Source organism: Arvicanthis niloticus, chromosome 2, assembly GCF_011762505.2.
Source record: "Arvicanthis niloticus isolate mArvNil1 chromosome 2, mArvNil1.pat.X, whole genome shotgun sequence".
In the NCBI taxonomy this organism is placed as follows: Eukaryota; Metazoa; Chordata; class Mammalia; order Rodentia; family Muridae; genus Arvicanthis; species Arvicanthis niloticus.
The window spans coordinates 101,941,566-101,960,550 of record NC_047659.1 but is presented as its reverse complement, the minus strand read 5'-3'; the positions used below and the strand labels follow the sequence as shown (position 1 = coordinate 101,960,550).

Here is an 18,985-nt window from a genome sequence, read left to right as displayed (position 1 = left end):
CTATGGCTAAGTCCTTGCCGTTTAGCCTGAGGACAATGGGAACCACTGGCAATTCCTTGAGGTTTGATGAGGTCATTCTTAACACTAAGAGTGGGCTTGAAGAAGGGTGAGCTCAGGAGAGCTTGGGTAGCACAGGGGGAGGGGGAGGGGGAGGGAGCAGGGAAAGGAATGCGGACGGGGAGGGGAGGGGGAGAGGGAGAGGGAGAGTCATGGATGAGATTCACCAGCTAGGAGCGAGGGACATGATTACAACCCCAGCATCAAGGAGGTCACGACAGCAACCATAAGTTTGACACCATTCTGAGTTACATAGGGAGAGGACCCTTCCTCCATTTCAAACAAAACAAAACAAAACAAACCAGAAAGAGCATGAAAAACTTTAGAAGAGAGCATGAGGTATAAGAAAAGACTCCAGAAAGACTTTCCACCTCTGCTGGTGTGTCTTTACCCCCATGCTACCATCCAGTCTGCTAGGGTCCTGTCAGCGGCTCCGCATAACCAACAGATTATTCAGCTTGCTCAGTGCTTTATTGAACCAAGGCCCCAACAGAGGACTCACTGGGGGCCTTCCAGCATGACCTTCTCGTATGTAGATTCTGAACCCAGAGGTTGCTTTTTTATCCTCTATGACAATATACCTTTAATATTTCCAAATGCTTAGTGTAAAGACTTGGTTCACACGTGCACACATACACTCCTGCCATAGGCCATCGTGCTTACCAAAATACTTCCACCCGGTTTGTGTGCATATACACGTGTACAAGGCACTGTGCATCCATGACCACCCAACAAAGAGCCTAGACTCAAGTCACTAGTACAACACAGAAAAACCATGCATATAAGAGGTCTTCTGGAGCAGATATAAAAAGAAGAACAGGGAAGGACAGAGAAGGATCAAAAAGGGAAGCTCAGTGACTGGTCCACTGCCCAGCAGCAACTTCTGATGAGTGAGGCTCTGGGGTTCACAGTAGTGAGGATAGGGCTCCCAGAGGCTCCTGAATTAGGCCTTTGCTCTAGCCCTGGGGGCCTTAAAGGAGAAGGATCCCTTTCTAGGCTAACAAAACCCAGGCCTAATGAGTAAACGATACTTGAATCTCTAGTCCCCAGCTGTACAAGGAAGCCTCCCCAGCTGTCAGTGTGTCCTGAAACAACGCTAATTTAGACAGACAAAAATGAAAGCTACAGATAAGGCTACAACAAGGACAAAGCAAGCACTCATGCTTCCAGTGGAGGCATCTATGCAGAGGCCAGGAGAGGAGAGCAGACACAGCCCTGTGCAGAAGCAGAGCAGCATCTTGTGTCCAGGCCACCCAAGAAGCTACTGTGCTCATCCTAAAGGGCTGAGGCTCTCCCCAGAAAGGGGGAAAGACAAAGAGTTAACACAAACAAGGAAAAAAAACTGTAAAAGGGCTCCCACTGAACACAAAGAACTTCCTCTCAGCTGGGATCCACCCATCAGGTTCAGCTCTTTAAGATGGGACCAGTACCAAGATACAGAAAATTAGTGGAGTGAGACAGGAAAATTGAGGACAGGGACAGACAGATGTGACACCACACCATCCCCCCTATAGCACCTGAGGCCTCTAGCAGGTAGGTGGCCTCATAGGCCTGTGGGACCCACTGGCTCCCAAGCCTCGAGAGGTAAGGATGGCAGCAGGACTGAGGCTAGCTTGTCACTGGTCTTGCAGCCTGCTACAGAGTTCCCTCCGGCTTCGTTCTCCAGCCCAGCTGCGTGTCTTGAGGCGGAAGTTCCTCAGCTCATCCCTGAAAGCCTCATGGTTCATGGGTCGGTAGTCCTGGGGCTCACAAAAGTTCTAGAGGAGGGTGAGAAGATGAGGAGAGCCCATCAGTATGGGAGAAAGAGTAAGTTCTGGGGACTTGGGGTATGGATAGGGCCTATGGCCTAGTTGGACCCTGTCCCTACAGTCATGCTGGGAGAGCTGTGGCCATCCCACCCATGGTACCGGATGCTGTGGGAAGAACTCCTTGTAGCCGCCTTTGAGGATGTACATCTCGGGGTAGTACAGGCTGGGGTAGTCGTTGGCTGCACGGTCCCGTTCCCTGATGAAGCGGCACCTAGAGCAGCATGGGAGAAGGTTCAGGGCAGGCCACATGCTGGAAAGAGACCATGCCCTGTACACACTGCTTTAAGACCCTCCAAGTGCACAGGCTTCTCACCTACTAGGAATGTCACCTACTAGGCAAGCCTGACTACTAGGTAGAAGACACTGGGGTGAAGGCAGAGGTAAACCAGGAGTGACCACTGTTTCTGGAAGGCTGTTTCATAACGTCTGTTACAGCACTCTAGGACATGTCCCAGAAAAGAGGAAGCAAGAGAGGTGACAGGGTGACACAGTCAAGGTCCACTCAGAGCCTGGGCTGGTGGTACAAGCTTGTAATCCTAGCTACATAGAATTCTGTGGTAGAGGGATTATAGGTTCAAGACCTGCCTGAACTATAGGGGTGGGAGGTGGCTTAGTGGGTAAGAGCACTTGCTGAGTAAACATGAGGACCTGAGTTCTAATCCCCAGCACAACAAAAACCCTATAACTGCAGCATTGGGGGTAGGGGATAAAACCAGGAGGATTGTTTGGAGTTAGGCTGACAACCTGAAGCCCAAGTTCAGTGAGAATCCCTGTCTCAAGGGAATTAGTTGGAGAGTATACAGCAGGATGTGTAAGGCCCTCCCCTGGTTCTCTGTGTACATGTACTTATATGCACACATGTATGTACCACATCCATGTATACCACACACACACACAAACACAAATTTTTTAAGGGCCAAGGGCTGAAGAGAAGTCTCAGTAGTTAAGAACACTTATTGCTCTTACAAAGAGTCTAGGGTCAGTTCCCAGCACCGATACAGTAGCTCACAATCATATATGATACCAGCTCTAGGGGATCCAATGCTCTCTTCTGATGTCTATAGGCACCAAGCATGCATACAGAGTAAACACACACACACATATAGGTGTGTTTTCATATAAACTTTTTTTTTTTCAAGATAGGGTTTTTCTGTGTAGCCCTGGTTGTCCTGGAACTTGCTCTGTAGACCAGGCTGGCCTTGAACACAGTGATCCTCCTGCCTCTGCCTCCCAAGTGCTGGGATTAAAGGTGTGTATCACCACCGCCACCACTGCTTGGATCAAAATAAACTTCTTTAAAAGCATGGGAGGGTGCAGTGAGCTGGGTCAGCAGGTAAAGGCACTTGCTGAATAACCCTGGCAACCTGGCCTCAATTCCTGAAATTCCTGAAACATGGTAGAAGAGAACTGATTCTATAAAGTCATCCTCTGGCTTCCACATACATACCATCATACACACATACATACATACATACATACATACATACATACATACATAAAATGTAGCGAGAGGGTCTGGGGATAACCCTCACTGGTAAAGTGCTTATCATACATGAAAGACCTAGTTCAGTCACTAGTACAGCAATATGGAAAGAACACACATACTCCAGAGTCTCCTAGACCAGATGTGGTAAGGACTCAAGGGAGGACAGGAAAGGAGAAACAGAAGGATGGAAAAGTGAAGCTCTGTGACTAGTCCATTGCCTAGCAGGAACCAGATTAGAAAGCTGGAACCCCAGAGGGGAGGAAAGTGCAGGAGGGATGAGGCCCCAGTTGGTTGCCAGCACAGGAACAGGATACCAAAAGCTTGAGTGTCACGGAGAGTGTGGCTTGAACAGTGTCCTCTGATTTTAAGGATGCTACTAGACTTGGCACCAATTTTGTAGGAGTGCAGCAAATTGGTGAAAGATGGTCTGATGATGTGGATGGGAAGAAGACAATGGTAAGATGTGTCGTCTACAACAGGAGAGTTAAGATCAGCTCTAAGCTATCATATGCAGCAAGATGCTCTAGCACTTAGTACCAGGCAAAGAAAGTCTAGGGCAGGTACCGGCTGGCCACTGACCATAAAGGAGGGACAGAGCTAGGACTCACATTCGTGGTCCACGCTCAGACGAGAATTCACAGTGGAAAATGAGGATGATTCTCTTGTCCAGGTTACAAGGCATGATGGGATGCTGCAGCAGAAAGGTCTCGGCATCCCGTTCCAGGGGCAAGTTCACAGCATTCTGTCAGAGGATCTGGGGGTCAAGCCATAGCCTGCACCATGCCCCTTCTTGTTCAGTTCCCAGGTAAGTAACCCCACCTCTTGCTGGGCAGAATCATGCCCATGGGAAATTTACCATGGAAGGTTATTATTCATCTTCTTGGCAAGGAGTCTGAATGGAGGGTCTGGCCTTACCAGCACCCGTCTCACCTTGATATGCCCGCCTTCATACTCATAGGGGTATCTGCAGTCCACAATTACAAATTTCTCCACGATGTTGCTGAACTTGCCTGTTAACAGGGCCACCATCTGTAGGAGGCCATCAGAGTTGGTGCCAGCGGGTGAGGCTGGTAGCCAAGGTTTTCCCTCTCTCTTCTGGTGGTCTGTACATGCAGCCCATCCCCAGGGGAAGACAAAAACCAAAAAAAGGTGGTCCCCAATGCACCTGGAGAATGGCTCAACCCTGCTTACAGTTTCTGGTGAGATGTACTTGAGGTCTTGGTGTTTGCCATCCACAGTCTGCAGGAGGAAGGCCTGAACAGAAGGATGAGTCAGAGTCAGGGAAAGAAAATGCAGCAAGGGGTGAAGGCGGGAAGGACAGAGGCAACACCTGTTTTGACCTTCAGATTCAGCTCTGAGTGGAACCTCTGGGGGCCCTGTACCCAGGGAAACAACCTTCTGAGGATAAAACAGGAAGGAAAAGCCCTAGACCTTCTTGCTTCCTGCTCTTGGGTTTGAAAGCCGGGAGGCTGAGGAAAAAGATTGCATACCAGAGATTCATTTGGAAATGCTTTTCAAGGCTGAGATATGGCAGATGCCTGGACAGATTTGAGGTGGCATCAGAAGGGGTGCCAGAGGGAAGAGTCTGCATAAGAACAAGAATGAAAGAGATACAAGAGGGAAGAGGGGGCCTCTGGGAACAGATAGCTCCTGCACTAGGGGTCCAGAGCAGATGAAGCAGAAGCCTCCTGAGGTCCTCGAATGCTACCTTAGAGTAATCTCCAATCAATCCACGGTGGTCACTGTCCAGGATGCTCTCAATCTCATGACACAGGGACTTTGAACGGAAGACACGGGCCTTCTGGAAAGCAAGGCAGATGGAGGCCAGGGTCAGGGGAGAGACTGCCTCTCAGTGCTATTTGGTTGAGACCTTCTTTCCCTGCCACCTAAACAACTACCTGCCCACTACCCACTGCTACACACTTGGCCAAGAGAGTACACCCAGAGCATCTTTAGCCCAAACACATCCAGGTGAACAGTGACAGCCCAGCCCCGGGAGGAAGGAACTAACAGGTTCTTCCGGCTGCTGCTCTTCCAGGGGTGTCACACTTTTCCTGCGCTTGCTCTGGACAGGCACATCCCTGTCCTGGGGCCGCTCTAGCCTCTTGAGGATGGGCCGGATCACACTGCATGGCATGGACGGAGAGCGGAAGAGCCGCTGGCACTTGCTGAACATGATGAGATCCTGGCCAGAGTAACAGGGCAGGAGTCAGAGCCTCCACCCCACATCCCCTAAGCTCCGAGGGGCCACTCCTGGGCCTCACCTGTTCCTCTTCTTTATCCAGCTTTTTGACCAGTGGGGCACTAATGAGGTTCTCCATGCCTGCAGGGACCATATCATCACCCTGAGGTCAAAGCAGTAAGGACAGAATCACAAACACAAGCATGGAGTAAACCACGGAGAGTCTTCTCTTGCTTATTCTCCCAGAAACATTAGGCTGTCCCCAGCCCTGCTGACTACGGCAGCACCTTCCACCCTAAAAAACTCCATGAACCCCAGCTGCTGCTGCTGTTGCTGCTGCTGCTGCTGGAGCTCACCCTGAACCAGGAGAAGTACCTTTTTTATGCCCAGCCTCCATTCCTCTGTAGTACCAGCCCACCTGGTCTTCTGATTGGTCAATATCAGTCCCCTCGAATTCTTCTGCCACTGGGGTGAGGTTGTAGTCTTGCTGATAGTCTGGACTATCCAAGCGGGGAGCAAGTAGGGGCCTTGTGGGCCAAGGCCGTTTACCTTTAAATCATTCTCCAGGATGTCCACAAATCCGTCATCTTCTTCTGAAGCCCTTTCAACAGGAGTCAAGGAAGAGGAAGACTGTGCCACAGGGCTTAGCTCCTCTACTTCCATCTTCCACTCAGTGCTAAGACACTGTCCAAATGACAAGAAGCACAGAAAACTCAGGTGGGGTCCTGTCACTCCTTCTGAGGATAAGTCTCCAGTACCTGGGTGGCTGGTGGGAAAGGAGTCTAGACCACCCTTCCCTTCTCCTACTGTCTCTTAAAATATTTTTTTTAGCTTTTATTTATTCATATTATATTTTAAATTTATTTTATATTATAAAGATATAAACATATATTTAGATATAAATATTTTTATAGCTTTTATATTTATTTATTTATTCATTCATTTATTTGATGTTTTTTGAGACAGGGTTTCTCTGTGTAGCCTTGGCTGTCCTAGAACTCACTCTGTAGGTCAGGCTGGCCTTGAACTCAAAAATTCTCTTCCTTCTGCCTCCCAAGTGAAGGGATTAAAGGTATACACCACCACACCCAGATTTTTTTTTAATTTTTAATTTTATTTTATGTGTACGGGTATTTTGCCTGCTCATATGTCTGTGCACCATTTGCAAACAGTGCCCACAGAAGCCAGAAGAGGATATTAGGTCCTCTGGGACTGGTATTATAGAGGGTTGTAAGGTGGGTTGGGTGCTGGGAATTGAACCAGGTCCTCTGGAAGAACAACCAGTGCTTTTAACCACTGAGCCATCTCTCCAGCCACCACTTCTCCTCAGAGCTGTTTCTTGGCCCTATTTTCCTTATGTACCATCAAGTCAGGGGCTGAGCTGGGCCTCTGGGTAAAGGCCTCTTTGCAGCTGACCCATTCTGCCAAAGTTTGGACAGGGCTGGAATGAGGGAGCTTCTGTGGCATCTTGAAGATATATCCATCCTGTGGACAAGAGTGGAGAGGAGGAAATATCAGGATAAACCCAGTGTACCCTTCTCTCCTTGGAGCTCCTCCATCTTGGTCTCTGGAAGCGCACATTCTCTTTGTCCTCTGCAGGACTACTGGCAACTCTGTAGCCTGCTTCAGTTCTCTTCCGGCTGTCCAGTGCTCGGGAGTTGGTGATGTTTTGTAGCACAGGGCTGTGTTCCAGCAGCCTTACCTAGGGAGCCAGACAGGGCAGTGATTACTAAATACTGCATTCTGGGGATCACCCAGGAATGCTACCTCTTGCTACCCTGCTCCGACTCCCCAGCCCACCAGATGAAACCCCGCCTCCCTCAATCAGTCCAGGAATGCCTAGCTACTTCAAACACCTCTCACAGGTACCCCCATGATGTCCATGCCAGTCAGGATGCCTAAGCTCCCTGTCAGGCCTTGGGGGACACTCACTGGTAAAGATCGGAAGCGTTTTATGGTAAACTGCTCACTGCAAAAAAAAAAAAAAAAAAAAAAAAAAAAAAAAAAAAAAAAGAAGAAGAAGAACAGTTCAGAGTTGTGACACTGGGGGCCAGTGACTTAAATCAGGCAAGATTTCCTCGAACCCAGGCCATCTATATCCCATGAGACAGCAGGAGGTTAGGAAAGGATGGAAAGACTCACTTTTGAATGACCTGACTGGCTGCCTGAATGGCCTGTTCAAACCTAGAAGAGAGCAGAAATGACCCATTTCCCTTGTAGCCCAACATCTACCACAAGCTTCAGGCCCAAGCCAGGCCCATCCCCAAAGGGCCAGCAATAAGGACAAGGGCCTGTGGTCAGGCTAGGGGAGGGGAGAGTAGAAAATGGGGGTGCACTGTTGGTGGGACCAGGGAGTAAGGATGAAGGGTTTGAGGCGGCCTGGGATTGTAAAGGCTGCCTTGAATGAAAAGCAGGCCCAGAGAAAGGCAGTGATGGAGACAGCTGGGGCAGGTCACAGGGTCATTAAGACATCACCAAGGCAACAGTCTCGCCAGCCTGCACACACTAGCACAGGCCTTCCACCTGTATGCAAATTACATTAGTGGGGCCATATGGCCACCATGAAAGGCATTGATCCATCCCATGACAACAGGATGAAGGTACCCTGTAATGTAGGTGACCCTGGGGGTGGATGCCAGCAATGCTGGGTTTCCCTTTCTTCTAGGAGAAAGTGTCCTGGCTCCTTCCAGGACAGGAGCTGCTTTGGTGTTTTTCTGGATCAGCCCAGCAGACCCTTTAGGGACAAGTATACAGGGTTATATTCTCTCCTCCCTCCTATGGAATTTTCTAAGACCCAACCTCTGTTCCACCCCCTCCTTCTGTCTTACAAGAGGCCAGGCAGCAAGGAATTCCAACAGATGTTCCATTTGAGGCTGAGGCATGAGCTTCTACATACAGGCCCTGCCTTCCTATGTTGCTGTCATATGAGCACCTGTCATGTAGAGCTTACACACACACACACACATACACACACACACCAGCCAGCTTCTTTCTGAGAAACTGTAAATAGTCAAAAGTAAGTGCAGACTAGAGAGGCAGTTAGTGCCCAAGTGGCCCTCAGAGAGGCCTGTGTACAATCAACCTGGCATCATTTGTAGCTGGGCCTTAGGGGTGACGGATCTATCTGTGTTGTCGCTAAAAAACAACCTACACTCCTCCCATCCCCACCCCATTTCTCGGTTTCCTGTTTGTGAGTAAACCCTGAGACCAGCACAGTCTGATCAAACGCATCAGGAGGGAACAGTAACCGCCACCCTACACCAAAAGCGCGGCTGGCAATGCCCAGCTGTCCCTCCTAATGACTGACAGCTACCCCAGCAGCTGGATGGGAACAGGTGTGCTCTAGAAGGCTCTATTGTGCTATAGCCAAGGAAGAGATGTCTTCTCAGAGCAAAGACCAGCTTTCTCTCTCCATTCCCAATTGCAAAGGGTCTGGTCAAGTGTCACTAAAAACTGGGGGCTGCTGCTGAGCCAAGCCAGTTTAGCCAGTCTGCAAACATGATTTTTGTTTGGCCTAGGTTTTGAGATATGATCTTACTATGGTTGGCCTTGAACTGCCTATCTCTCTATCTGAGCTTCCTGAGTGCTGGGATTACAGATATGAACCATCACACACAGCAGGACCATATTTTTAAGTTGGAAAAAATTTCACATGTACAAATAATGTATACAGGGGGAAAAGGAAAATGGGAACAGGAGGGACATTGTCTGAATGACAGTGTTAGCTGGAGCTAATACTGGAGTATACTTTTCCAGAGGCCATTGTTCCGATGGCCTCTGCGCCTGAGGCCACACTCATCTGGCTTCTATGATATCAGGCCCTTCTCTAAATAGGGAGCCAGTTCTCAAGACTTAGGAAGAAACTAACCCCCACACAACGGGGATCCTGAGGAACCTATTATTTGGTTTCCCTGTAAGAAAGCAGGATTCTGGGGGCTGGAGAGTGAATAAGTGGCTCAGAACGTTTGTTATCCTTGCACAGGCCCTGAGTTCAGTACCCAGCACTCACATGTGGCAACTCACAACAACCTGGAATTCTAGCTCCAAGGGCTCCCAAAGCCCTCTCTGACCTCTGTAGGACCACACACTTACATGCATATATCCTCATGTAGAGAAACATATAACACATAATTAAACATAAATCTTTAAGAAAGATCAGTCCTCAAGGGCAGGTGCCAAGTCCTCAGTTGTGGGCCCCTCCCTTCTCTACTCACGTTCGCTCTGCCATCTCTGGGTCCACAGGGCTGGGGGAGTCCATGCAGAGACCTGGGGGGACAGAGCACATTGGCTTGCAAGAAGCAGCCTTTCCTGCTTAGTTTTTCCCCAAGAAAGGAAAAAGAAACCTCTTTCCATTTGAGATCAAGACATACTTTAAGGAAACAAAACCTACTTATGAACCCTAAGCATGGGACATTGCCCCTCAAAGGACACAGGGCTACATTCTCCATTTACTATGGAAAAGATATCTAAACTTTTCGTTTTGTGTTTTTAAAGTACAATGCTTCCTGAGCATTTTTCTTAAGCTGGTTTAAAACAACTTGGAAAAGATAATGGTTTTCTAAGGAGAAAAGCTACAGCCTAAAAGACTGTTTCACAAGGACCGACTTTTGGTACTGAGTGCCTTCTGGGTGGAGCTGTAGTTTAGTGGCTTCACCGCTAGGTTTCGAATGTAAGATACCATCTCCTACCAAGGGCCATCCTTCCTCAGGCTCCCGGGTTAGGCTGGGTGTGGTAAGACCCACCAGAGGTTTGTTTTCTTTACAGTTTTGAGGGCAAGGTGGGAGAAGATTCTGGGCCCATCAGGCTGTGGAAAGGATGGTGATCTGACGGGCAGAGAATTTGGGAGGTCCGGGAAGTTCCCTGATCTCTTCTGGTGGTGTGTAGGGGGGACCCCACTAGGAGCCCTGGGCCTTACCTGCATCAGAAGATTCTGAGGACTCAGATGACAGGGAGCACTCAGAGGTGCGTCTGGACAGGGATAGGTCTGCCAGCCTGTTCTGGAACGACAGGCTTCCTACTTGAGATTTTGGGATCTCACTAGGAAAGAGGCACAGAGGAGGAGAAAAAGAAATGAATGTTGGATTTGGAGGCTGGTGGGTCCATGCCCCCATGTATTCTCTAACTATGAAGGGCCCATCTATCACTGAAAAGTGATCCTAGGACTAGCCTGTATCTCAGGTCAAAGCTTTTCATTCCACTGAGGCCCAAGAAGGTCTTCTCTAGGTTGACTGGTTCAGGAAAGACCCTCCTATGGGGTCTGGCAGAGTGAGGAGGATGAGCAGGAGACTGCCCAGAAGCTCTGTAGAACCTTCTCCGGCTCTTCACATCCTCACCTTTCCAGCATTTTCCTGGAGGCAAAGGCTAAGCAAGACCTGGCTCTCTATTGCAGCTAGACCACCCAGCTGGGACCCCACAGGTACGGTGGGGAGTTTGGGAGATAATGGGTGCTTTCAAAGAGCAGGGCACAGCCTTTTAAGACCCACTTCTATGCCAACCTCACGATCTTCTGCCTAAGAATAGTGTGCAGGAGGCACACTGAAGGAGCAGTAAGGTAAATGATCCTTAGACGGTCATCTGGAGGGTGTAAGTCGCATAGCTTCTGACTCAGCACACTAGTCCCATGTCACTGAAACAAGGCTAAAGGCGTTGGTGTTCTGCACTTCTAGCTCTGGTGCCTAGTCTTTCCCGGTCCAGAGTCTCCCACCCTACCACCACACCCAGATCCCTTGGGGCATCCTACCTGCCGAGCCCAGCGAGGTTGAGCATGGTCTGGGTAAGAGTGGTAACCGGAGAGGAGGAAGCCGTACGCTCCGGAGACCCCAGGAAGCCATCAGACCCAAACCCGAAGCCTGAGAGGTGGCGCGGCCGCTGAATGCCACCCTGCACGCGGGCAGGACTGAGAACTGAGCCCGGCGCGGACTTCTGCTGGGGTCCCTCCATCGTGGCGGGACGGGCAAAGGCTAGCCAGAGGACCACAAGTACAGCGGCCAGCAGACGCCGACCCAGCTGGCTCGGCTCCGAGAGTGAGCCTGGGGTGAGGGGAAGGAGGGAGGGAAGGGAGGGAGGAAGAGCAATGGGCCTGGGAGTGAGGAGAGGGATGTGGGGAGGAAGGGAGGGGAGGACGCCGAGCTGGGCAGCTGCCACCTCCACCTCCTTATATATTCGAAAAATAACAGCGGTAGCGCCGCCGGACGCCACCAATGGGGGCGCGGGTTCCGGGAGGGCGGGACCAAGGGCGGGGCCCTCGTGGCTGGGGCTGAGGCTGGACCAGCTACTTCTGCCCGCCCGGCTTCTTAGGGAGACTCAGGGAGTTGGGTTAACCCCCTGCTCCACACATACCGCTCCACCCCCCCCCCCCCCCCCCGGTCTCCAGAATATTGCCTCCTGGGACAGGGTTTGGAGGTGGGAATAGCCCTTCTACCCTCAGAGGGAGTAGCTACCCCCTAGGGTGGCCTCGTAAAGAGCCCTCGACGTTTACCATCATGCACCGTCACCGGTAGGGAACGGTGCGACGCACTGCTTGAGCCCAGGACGTTTGCCAAGTATGCTGTGAGCACTGCGTTTACTGTCCAGTTTACAGACCCGAGCGTTGAAAAGTTCCTTAACTCGTTTAAGGTCACGGGTCTGGTTGAATGGCAGAGACATAGAGGCTCCCTCAGGGACTGCTCTGATCTTGCAGCCTCCCTGTCAACGCCTCTGGGCGGCACAGAGCAGCTGCAGTCATTCGCTGGCGGCGCTTTGCGAGACACGGGCGGAACTGCTGGGTTCAGGAGGGCCTCCAGAGTTTAGACGTGATCCCACTGAGCCCAAAATTCTCCTATAACTCCTGAGAATTAAACGCTTAGATTTAGGCAATGTTTTCTGCAGCAGACAGTTGCCACCGGAGAACCCAGTTAGGGAAGACTCTTACACTCACCTATGGCTTGGCTAATTTGGGGTTAATAGTACCATATTTAGTGTTTCTTTGAAGGTGAAAGAGGCTGAATTTGCTATTAGTTTACAATGAGGATTTTCTAATGATCTAATCACCTTGCAGCGGAGTCTGTTTTCCTGGAATGATCTGGGAAGGAGGACCTAGTGGGCAATTGAGAACTTTTTCAAATTCCGCAGTGAAGGTGTGGCTTCTGGCAAGGTCGTGGGGTGCAGTAGAGGATTTAGGAGCTGAGAGAAGATTTGCACACCTGCCTTTGCTGTTTTAACCACCACCCTAGGCCCACCAGGTAGGGATGGCAAAAGGGTAATAAGGGTAGGGATGGGGTCTAAGAGGTTCAGCTGTGTGTGGAGGAGGACACTAGCCACACCTGAGTGGAGCCACGGCCACTCTTTTCTTTCAACGGTTTTTTCCACTTCCTGTGGTTCGCCAGGAACTTATATACTGCTACTGGGGACCAGCCCCAGACCTACAGTTCTTAGTGCCAGGACCGGGAGAGAAATGTGTCCCCACACGGCCTTCTGTTCCAAAGACCTGGAAGAAAATTGCTCTGAGGTTTGTTTTTTCAAAACCAACATAGCCGGTTTCCCTTCACCCTGCACACCACACACCCTTCTGGGTGTGGAGGAGCCATGCTGTGTTGATTTTTGAAGATCACTTGAATCTGATGAAGTCCCACAACTAAAGATGCTCCTTATCCCAGTGGAGGAGAGAGGAATCTTCCCCACGGCACCTGATAACCACTTACATACTTCTGAAGCTCATTTTCCCCACTTAGATCATAAAATACATACCCAACTAAAACAACAATAACAACAAACACTAATCCCTAGAGATCAGTTAAAAGATTTGCTCTTCTTGAGATTAGGGAGAGGAGTGTTACATTATGTAGACCTGGCTGGCTTCTGGCTTTGTATATAGAGCAAGCTGGCTTCAAATTTATTTTGACTCACAAGTATTGGGATTCCAGGTATAAAGCGCCATTACTGGCATGTTAAAATCCTATGCTGCAACTTGCAGAGTTTTATATTATGGGTGCTTAAAATGGGTGCTTTGCCTGTCTGTACACCATTTGCCAGCTTGTGCTTGTGCAAGACAGATTGTGAGCTGCCATGTGGGTGCTGGGAATCAAACCTGGGTCCCATAGGAGAGCAGGCAGTGTTATTAACCTAGAGCCATCTCTCCAGGGCCCTTTTTTTTTAGAAACTTTGCTTCCCCTATTGGTCCCCCAACACACACCTTTTTATTTCATAGCTGTGGCATGTTAAATTTATGTGCCGCCAAGAACTCAAAGGACATCATATGATACATAAAGCAGCCCCACCCCTAAATCTTCAGAAACAGTGTTGTGAGAAATTTCTTGTATGATCTCCTGAGGATGATTCATATTTAGCCAAAGGAAACATGGTGGCAGACGTGGATGACTGCCACAAACAGAATTAAAGATTTTTTCCTAGTAGCCACATTCAAAAAGCAAAAGGGGAAGCTGGCCTGGGTCCTGTACTCTGTAAACTCACAGAGGAGGAGTGAGGAATGAGGATCGTTGACAGATCGAGGTCAGCCTAGGCTGTAGAGTGAGACCCTGTCTCAAACAAACGACCCCAAACTACTACCAACAAAAATAAAGGGCCAGAGGTGTGTCTCAGTGGTAGACCATTTGCCTAGTAAGTGCAAAGGCCTGGTTCCTGGCATCTGTTAGTAATATAGCAAAAAATACATAAATACAGTAAAGATAGTAAGTTTTTTATATTTTAATTTTAATATTGTATTTAATCTAATATATTAAAATACTATTGTGCTGGTTTATTTTTTGTTTTTTTTTGTTTGTTTATTTGGTTTTTTTTTTTTTTGTCAACTTGACACAAACTAGAGTCTTCTGTGGAGAAGAAACTAAAGACAAACTAAGTTTATTCCTGTTTATGATTAAACCTCTGTTTCTCAAGCACTGGGCTTTGTCCCACCTGCAGCCTTAACTACAAATGGTTCTGTACTGCCTGTTCCAGGAATGGCAATCATGTCTTTGTTTCAAAAAGTTATTTATAACCATCTTGCAACCCTACCTTTGTTTCAAAAGGTTACTTGACACCTATCACTACCCATAGTTTTGACTACCCGTTGTTATGACTATGACTATTTTATCATGCTCATCTTGTAACCATGCCTTTGTTTTAGGAGGTCATTAGGAATAACTTGTGTTTGTGTTCTGCTCCTGTAACCTTATCTATTCTGCCCATCAACCCCCCCCCCCAATTTGGAAACCCCTACCCCTGAGCTCTAAAAGCCCTGTCTTCCTTATATCCAAAGCTGAGCTCTTGAACCCCACCTTAGGGGGAGGCCACCTTTGCACAGAGTAAAAAAGCTTACTTTAATTAAGTGCTTGCTTTAATTAATTTGGCCATGATGATTTGGGTCAATGGTCTTTCTCTTCCAATCTTTGGGATTAACAGAAACCTCAATTGAGAATGTGCCTCCAGCAGACTGGCCCGTAGGCGTGTCTGTGGAGCTTTTTCTTGAATGATGATTGATGCTTGAGGGCCCAGCCTACTGTGGGCGACGTCACTCTTAGGCAGGTGGTCCTGGGTTATATGTGTAGGGAATGGAGAGACAGCAGTTAAAGAACTCTTCCATAAGACTCAGGTTTGATTCCCAACATCCACATGGCAGCTCACAACTGTGTGTAATGCTCATTCTGGGGGATCCAATGCCCTTTTCTGACTTCTACAGACAACTAGGCTTGGTGTACAGGCATATATGTGATCAAAGCATTCATACACATGGTGGTTTGAATAAGAATGACACTCAAAGCTGGCTCAGATATCTGAATGCTTAGGAATAGCACTATTTACTGGAGTAGGTGTGGCCTTTGCTGAAGAACATGTGTCACTGGAGTTGGGCTTTGCGGTTACAAAACCCCAAGCTAGGCCCAGTGGCTCTCTCTCTCTTCCTGCTGTCTGTAGAACTCTCAGCTACTTCTGCACAGTGTCTGTCTGCATAGCCCTATGCTCTCCACCATAACAGTGAACTAAACCTCTGAAAGTGCGAGCAAGTCTCTGAGGTCATGGTGTCTTTTCACAGCAAGGGGACACTGACTATAGACAAGACAATAGATATAAAATAAGTAAATCTATGCAAACAAACAAAGAATATTTATCGTTTGGGAGGCTAAGACTAGAGAATAATAAGAGTGAGAGTATCCTGGGCAACAGACTGAGTCTCTAACTCAAAGACCAAAAACAAAGCCAGGTGTGGTGGCACCAGACTTTAATTCTAGCACTCAGCTCTGTGAATTCATACCAGCCTGTTCTACACAGAGTTCCAGGACAGTAGGGCTACATAGTGAGACTTTGTCTCAAAACAAACAAACAAACAAACCCCAAACCGAACCACACAACAACAACAAAACCCAGATTGTTTTAGAAGAATGTTTTTGTCTTTGTTTTCCTGAGTCAGGGTTTCTCTCTGTAGTCCTTGCTGTCCAGGAACTTGCACTGTAGACCAGACAGGCTTTAGTAATTTGCCTTCTCAGTGCTGGGATTAAAGGTGTGTGCCACTACACCCAGTTTAGAAGAATGCTTTTTATATCTTGGGTGGGAAAGGCCTCTGTGTAAGATACAAAACCAGAAGCAATATAGCAAAATGTAGCCAGAGCTGCCTACTTGGGAGATTACAAGTAATCTCATAAACTTGGAGAAACAAGTAGTCTCTAAAATGTTTTCTAAGACACACGTGGCAACTTAAGGGAAACTTTTTTTTTTTTTTTTTTTTTTTTTTGGTTTTTTGAGACAGGGTTTCTCTGTATAGCCTTGGCTGTCCTGGAGCTCACTCTGTAGACCAGGCTGGCCTCGAACTCAGAAATCTGCCTGCCTCTGTCTCCCAAGTGCTGGGACTAAAGGAGTGCGCCACCACTGTTTGGCTAAAGTGGAGTTCTTAAAGGTCAGGAAAACATGGTTGGGGGTAGAGCATAGGATTGGCAAGCATGAGGCCCTAAGTTTGATTCTCATGGCATGCGTAGAAGGGAAAAGACCAGCATGAGAAATGTGGACAAAGGCAGAGAATCTCAGGATCCAATATATACATGGAAAGAGAAATCTGTATCTGAGGAGCAGAGGGTTACGCTCTCTTCTCTGGCCTTGCAGATCACAACACTGACCTGATTTCTGATTCTGTCTTTATCAGTTCCTCCTCCTAAGTGTTGTTGGTAATTTCTAGAGCCCTTAACTCTGAAGCTCCCAGGGCACCATCCTTGGTCCTCTTTGTTTCTTGACCTAAAGCTTTGTCTACCGCAGCTCCTCAGCCTGTCATCCTGGATGCTGTTCTTCCAAGACTTTTAAAAACATGGCAGCCTCATTTAATCCTAAATAGGATGTCTTGACCAAAACCCTTACCAAAGGGCTTAGGGATCTATGCAGAAAAGAAGGCAAAATGATGTTTAAGAGCCAGAGGTGGCTGGGCAGTGGTGGTGCATGCCTTTAATCCCAGCACTTGGGAGGTAGAGGCAGGTGAATTTCTGAGTTCGAGGCCAGCCTGGTCTACAGAGTGAGTTCCAGGATAGCCAGGGCTACACAGAGAAACCCTGTCTCGAAAAACAAAGAAAAAAAAAAAAAGCCAGAGGTGATAGATGATTCCACAGAAATAGTGACTTACACACACACAACAGAACTGATACACATATAACTCAAAAAGAGACTATAGCAGTTATAGCAGTATGTACAAGGCCTGCACAGGTTCAAGACAGACCAGGTCCCAACACTGAAAGGGGAAGTGGACAAAGTTGTCCCACCCCAAACCAAGATGCTATCTGCAACTTATACCCACTAGCAAAGAGACAATCAGTTCCCAGTTCCCCCCCTCCCCCATGGTGTGTCACTGAGTATATCAACACTTGAGGGCAGATCCCATGCCCAGGTGTAGATGGTCAACACAAAATGAACTCAATGGTATTTTTGTAGACTTTTGGGCATTTTTTTTTTTTTTTTTTTTTTTTTTTTTTTTTTTTTTTTTTTTTTTTTTGTCTTACTGGTCTTTTGCTTGTTTGTTTTTTTTTTGAGACAGGGTTTCTCTGTGTAGCCCTGGCTGTCCTGGAGCTCACTCTGTAGACCAGGCTGGCCTGGAACTCAGAAATCTGTCTGCCTCTGCCTCCCAAGTGCTGGGATCAAAGGTGTGCGCCATCACTGACCAGCGAGTTCTGTTTTTATAGCTAGCTAGCTAGCTCTCTCTCTCTCTCTCTCTCTCTCTCTCTCTCTGTTTCTTGGGTTGTCTGGTGTGGTGGCACATGCTTTAGTCTCAGTACTGGGGAGGCAAAAGCAGGTGAATCTCCATGAGTTTAGACCAAACTGGTCTATACAGTACTGGGGAGGCAAAAGCAGGTGAATCTCCATGAGTTTAGACCAAACTGGTCTATACAGAGTTCCAGGCCAGTGGAGGCTACATAATGAGACTCTGCTCAAACAAAACAAAACACAGGCAAGCAAAACACTACAATGTGCACACTGCCTTAAGGTTTCATCACTTTTATGTGTTTGGTGCAGGAGGAGGTTTTAAGATTTATTTGTAGAGATGTGTATATGTACATACACATTTCTGTAGTTTTAGATATGGCTACTTACATGGGGAAAAAACAACAACACACAGATGTTAATAGTGTTTATGGATTTGAATTACTAATTTTGTTTTTGTTTTCAAGAAAGTATTGTTCTGCATAACAAACAGCCCTGGAGCTAGATCAGGCTGGGCCTGACCTCCACCTGCCTGTGTCTCCCTCATGCTGGGATTAAGGCATGAGCCACCAAAAAATTGCTAGAATTTTTAAAATGTCATTAGCACCATCAAATGGATTTAAATGCTATGTTGTCTTTACAGTAACCTGTGTAACCATTGATTGGCTTTTTCACATTTGGAACAATATACACCATTAAAGTTCATGTTATGTGTGTGAGGAAAAGGCGCAACATTTAAGTGCACTGGCTGCTCGCTCTCATTAAGTTTGGATCCCAGCACCCATGCTGGAATTCACAATTACCTGCAATCCTACTCCTGTCTGACACCCTCTTCTGGTCCCCTTGGGCATCTGCATGCTGGAACGTCTACACATAGGAAGACATCCACATGCATAAAGACAATTATTTAAAAAGAAGCATACTGACAGTTGCATTTACACGTAGTGAAAATTCTTAATTGCTTGACCAATTAGAACGCAGCCTCAGCAGCCTGCTGCCAGTTAGCTACCTCTGAAGGAAAGAGCAGAAGCGAGAGCAACCAGAACGTCCCTGTGCATCTGTTCAGGTGCCTGGGTGCGATTTGTCTCCGCCGATGACCTTTCCCGCGCGTGGCCCAGGCGCACGGTCCCGGCCTCAGCGCCCCCGGCGGCGGGTCCCGGCAGCGGCGCGGGGTCGGGGAGGCGGCGCCCAGCGTCCCCGCGCTTCCCGCGAGATCCCGCGCGCGCTCCGCCCCGCGCCGCGCCGCGCTCCCCGCTGGGCACGTCCTGCCGCCCGCGCCTCCCGCGCCGCTCGCCACCGCCCGCC

The 18,985-nt window shown here is 48.4% G+C and overlaps 1 protein-coding gene across 2 annotated transcripts; it reads right to left on the bottom strand.

Moving 5' to 3' along the window:
* Window positions 1-506: 506 nt before the first annotated feature.
* On the bottom strand, window positions 507-18,816 carry Cdc25b (cell division cycle 25B). Of its 2 annotated transcripts, XM_034496938.3 has the most exons (18): window positions 18,690-18,816; window positions 12,012-12,359; window positions 11,274-11,562; window positions 10,449-10,570; window positions 9,748-9,799; window positions 7,676-7,717; window positions 7,466-7,502; window positions 7,113-7,235; window positions 6,896-7,018; window positions 6,083-6,217; window positions 5,616-5,696; window positions 5,363-5,536; window positions 5,060-5,152; window positions 4,543-4,605; window positions 4,282-4,380; window positions 3,960-4,093; window positions 1,965-2,076; window positions 507-1,814 (listed from the first exon to the last, which is right to left on the bottom strand). In XM_034496938.3, exons 3-18 carry the CDS (start codon window positions 11,471-11,473, stop codon window positions 1,674-1,676), a joined length of 1,731 nt encoding a protein of 576 aa, XP_034352829.1. In that variant the 5' UTR covers window positions 11,474-11,562; window positions 12,012-12,359; window positions 18,690-18,816; the 3' UTR covers window positions 507-1,673. The 2 variants fall into 2 exon arrangements, with proteins under 2 accessions (XP_034352829.1, XP_034352830.1); XM_034496939.2 differs by lacking the exons at window positions 6,896-7,018; window positions 12,012-12,359; window positions 18,690-18,816 and having other exon boundaries at window positions 7,068-7,235; window positions 11,274-11,746.
* Between the last annotated feature and the right edge of the window lie 169 nt (window positions 18,817-18,985).

Bases quoted from the DNA above. Each gene is read 5' to 3' on its own strand.
- Cdc25b (XM_034496938.3), bottom strand. From the start codon at position 11,473: ATGGAGGGACCCCAGCAGAAGTCCGCGCCGGGCTCAGTTCTCAGTCCT. The intron at 7,718-9,747 runs GTGAGTAGAGAA...GCTCTCTTCTAG, and splicing joins CCAGAGATGGCAGAGCGAAC to GTTTGAACAGGCCATTCAGG. The intron at 1,815-1,964 runs GTACCATGGGTG...ACCCTCCTCTAG, and splicing joins AGTTCTTCCCACAGCATCCG to AACTTTTGTGAGCCCCAGGA.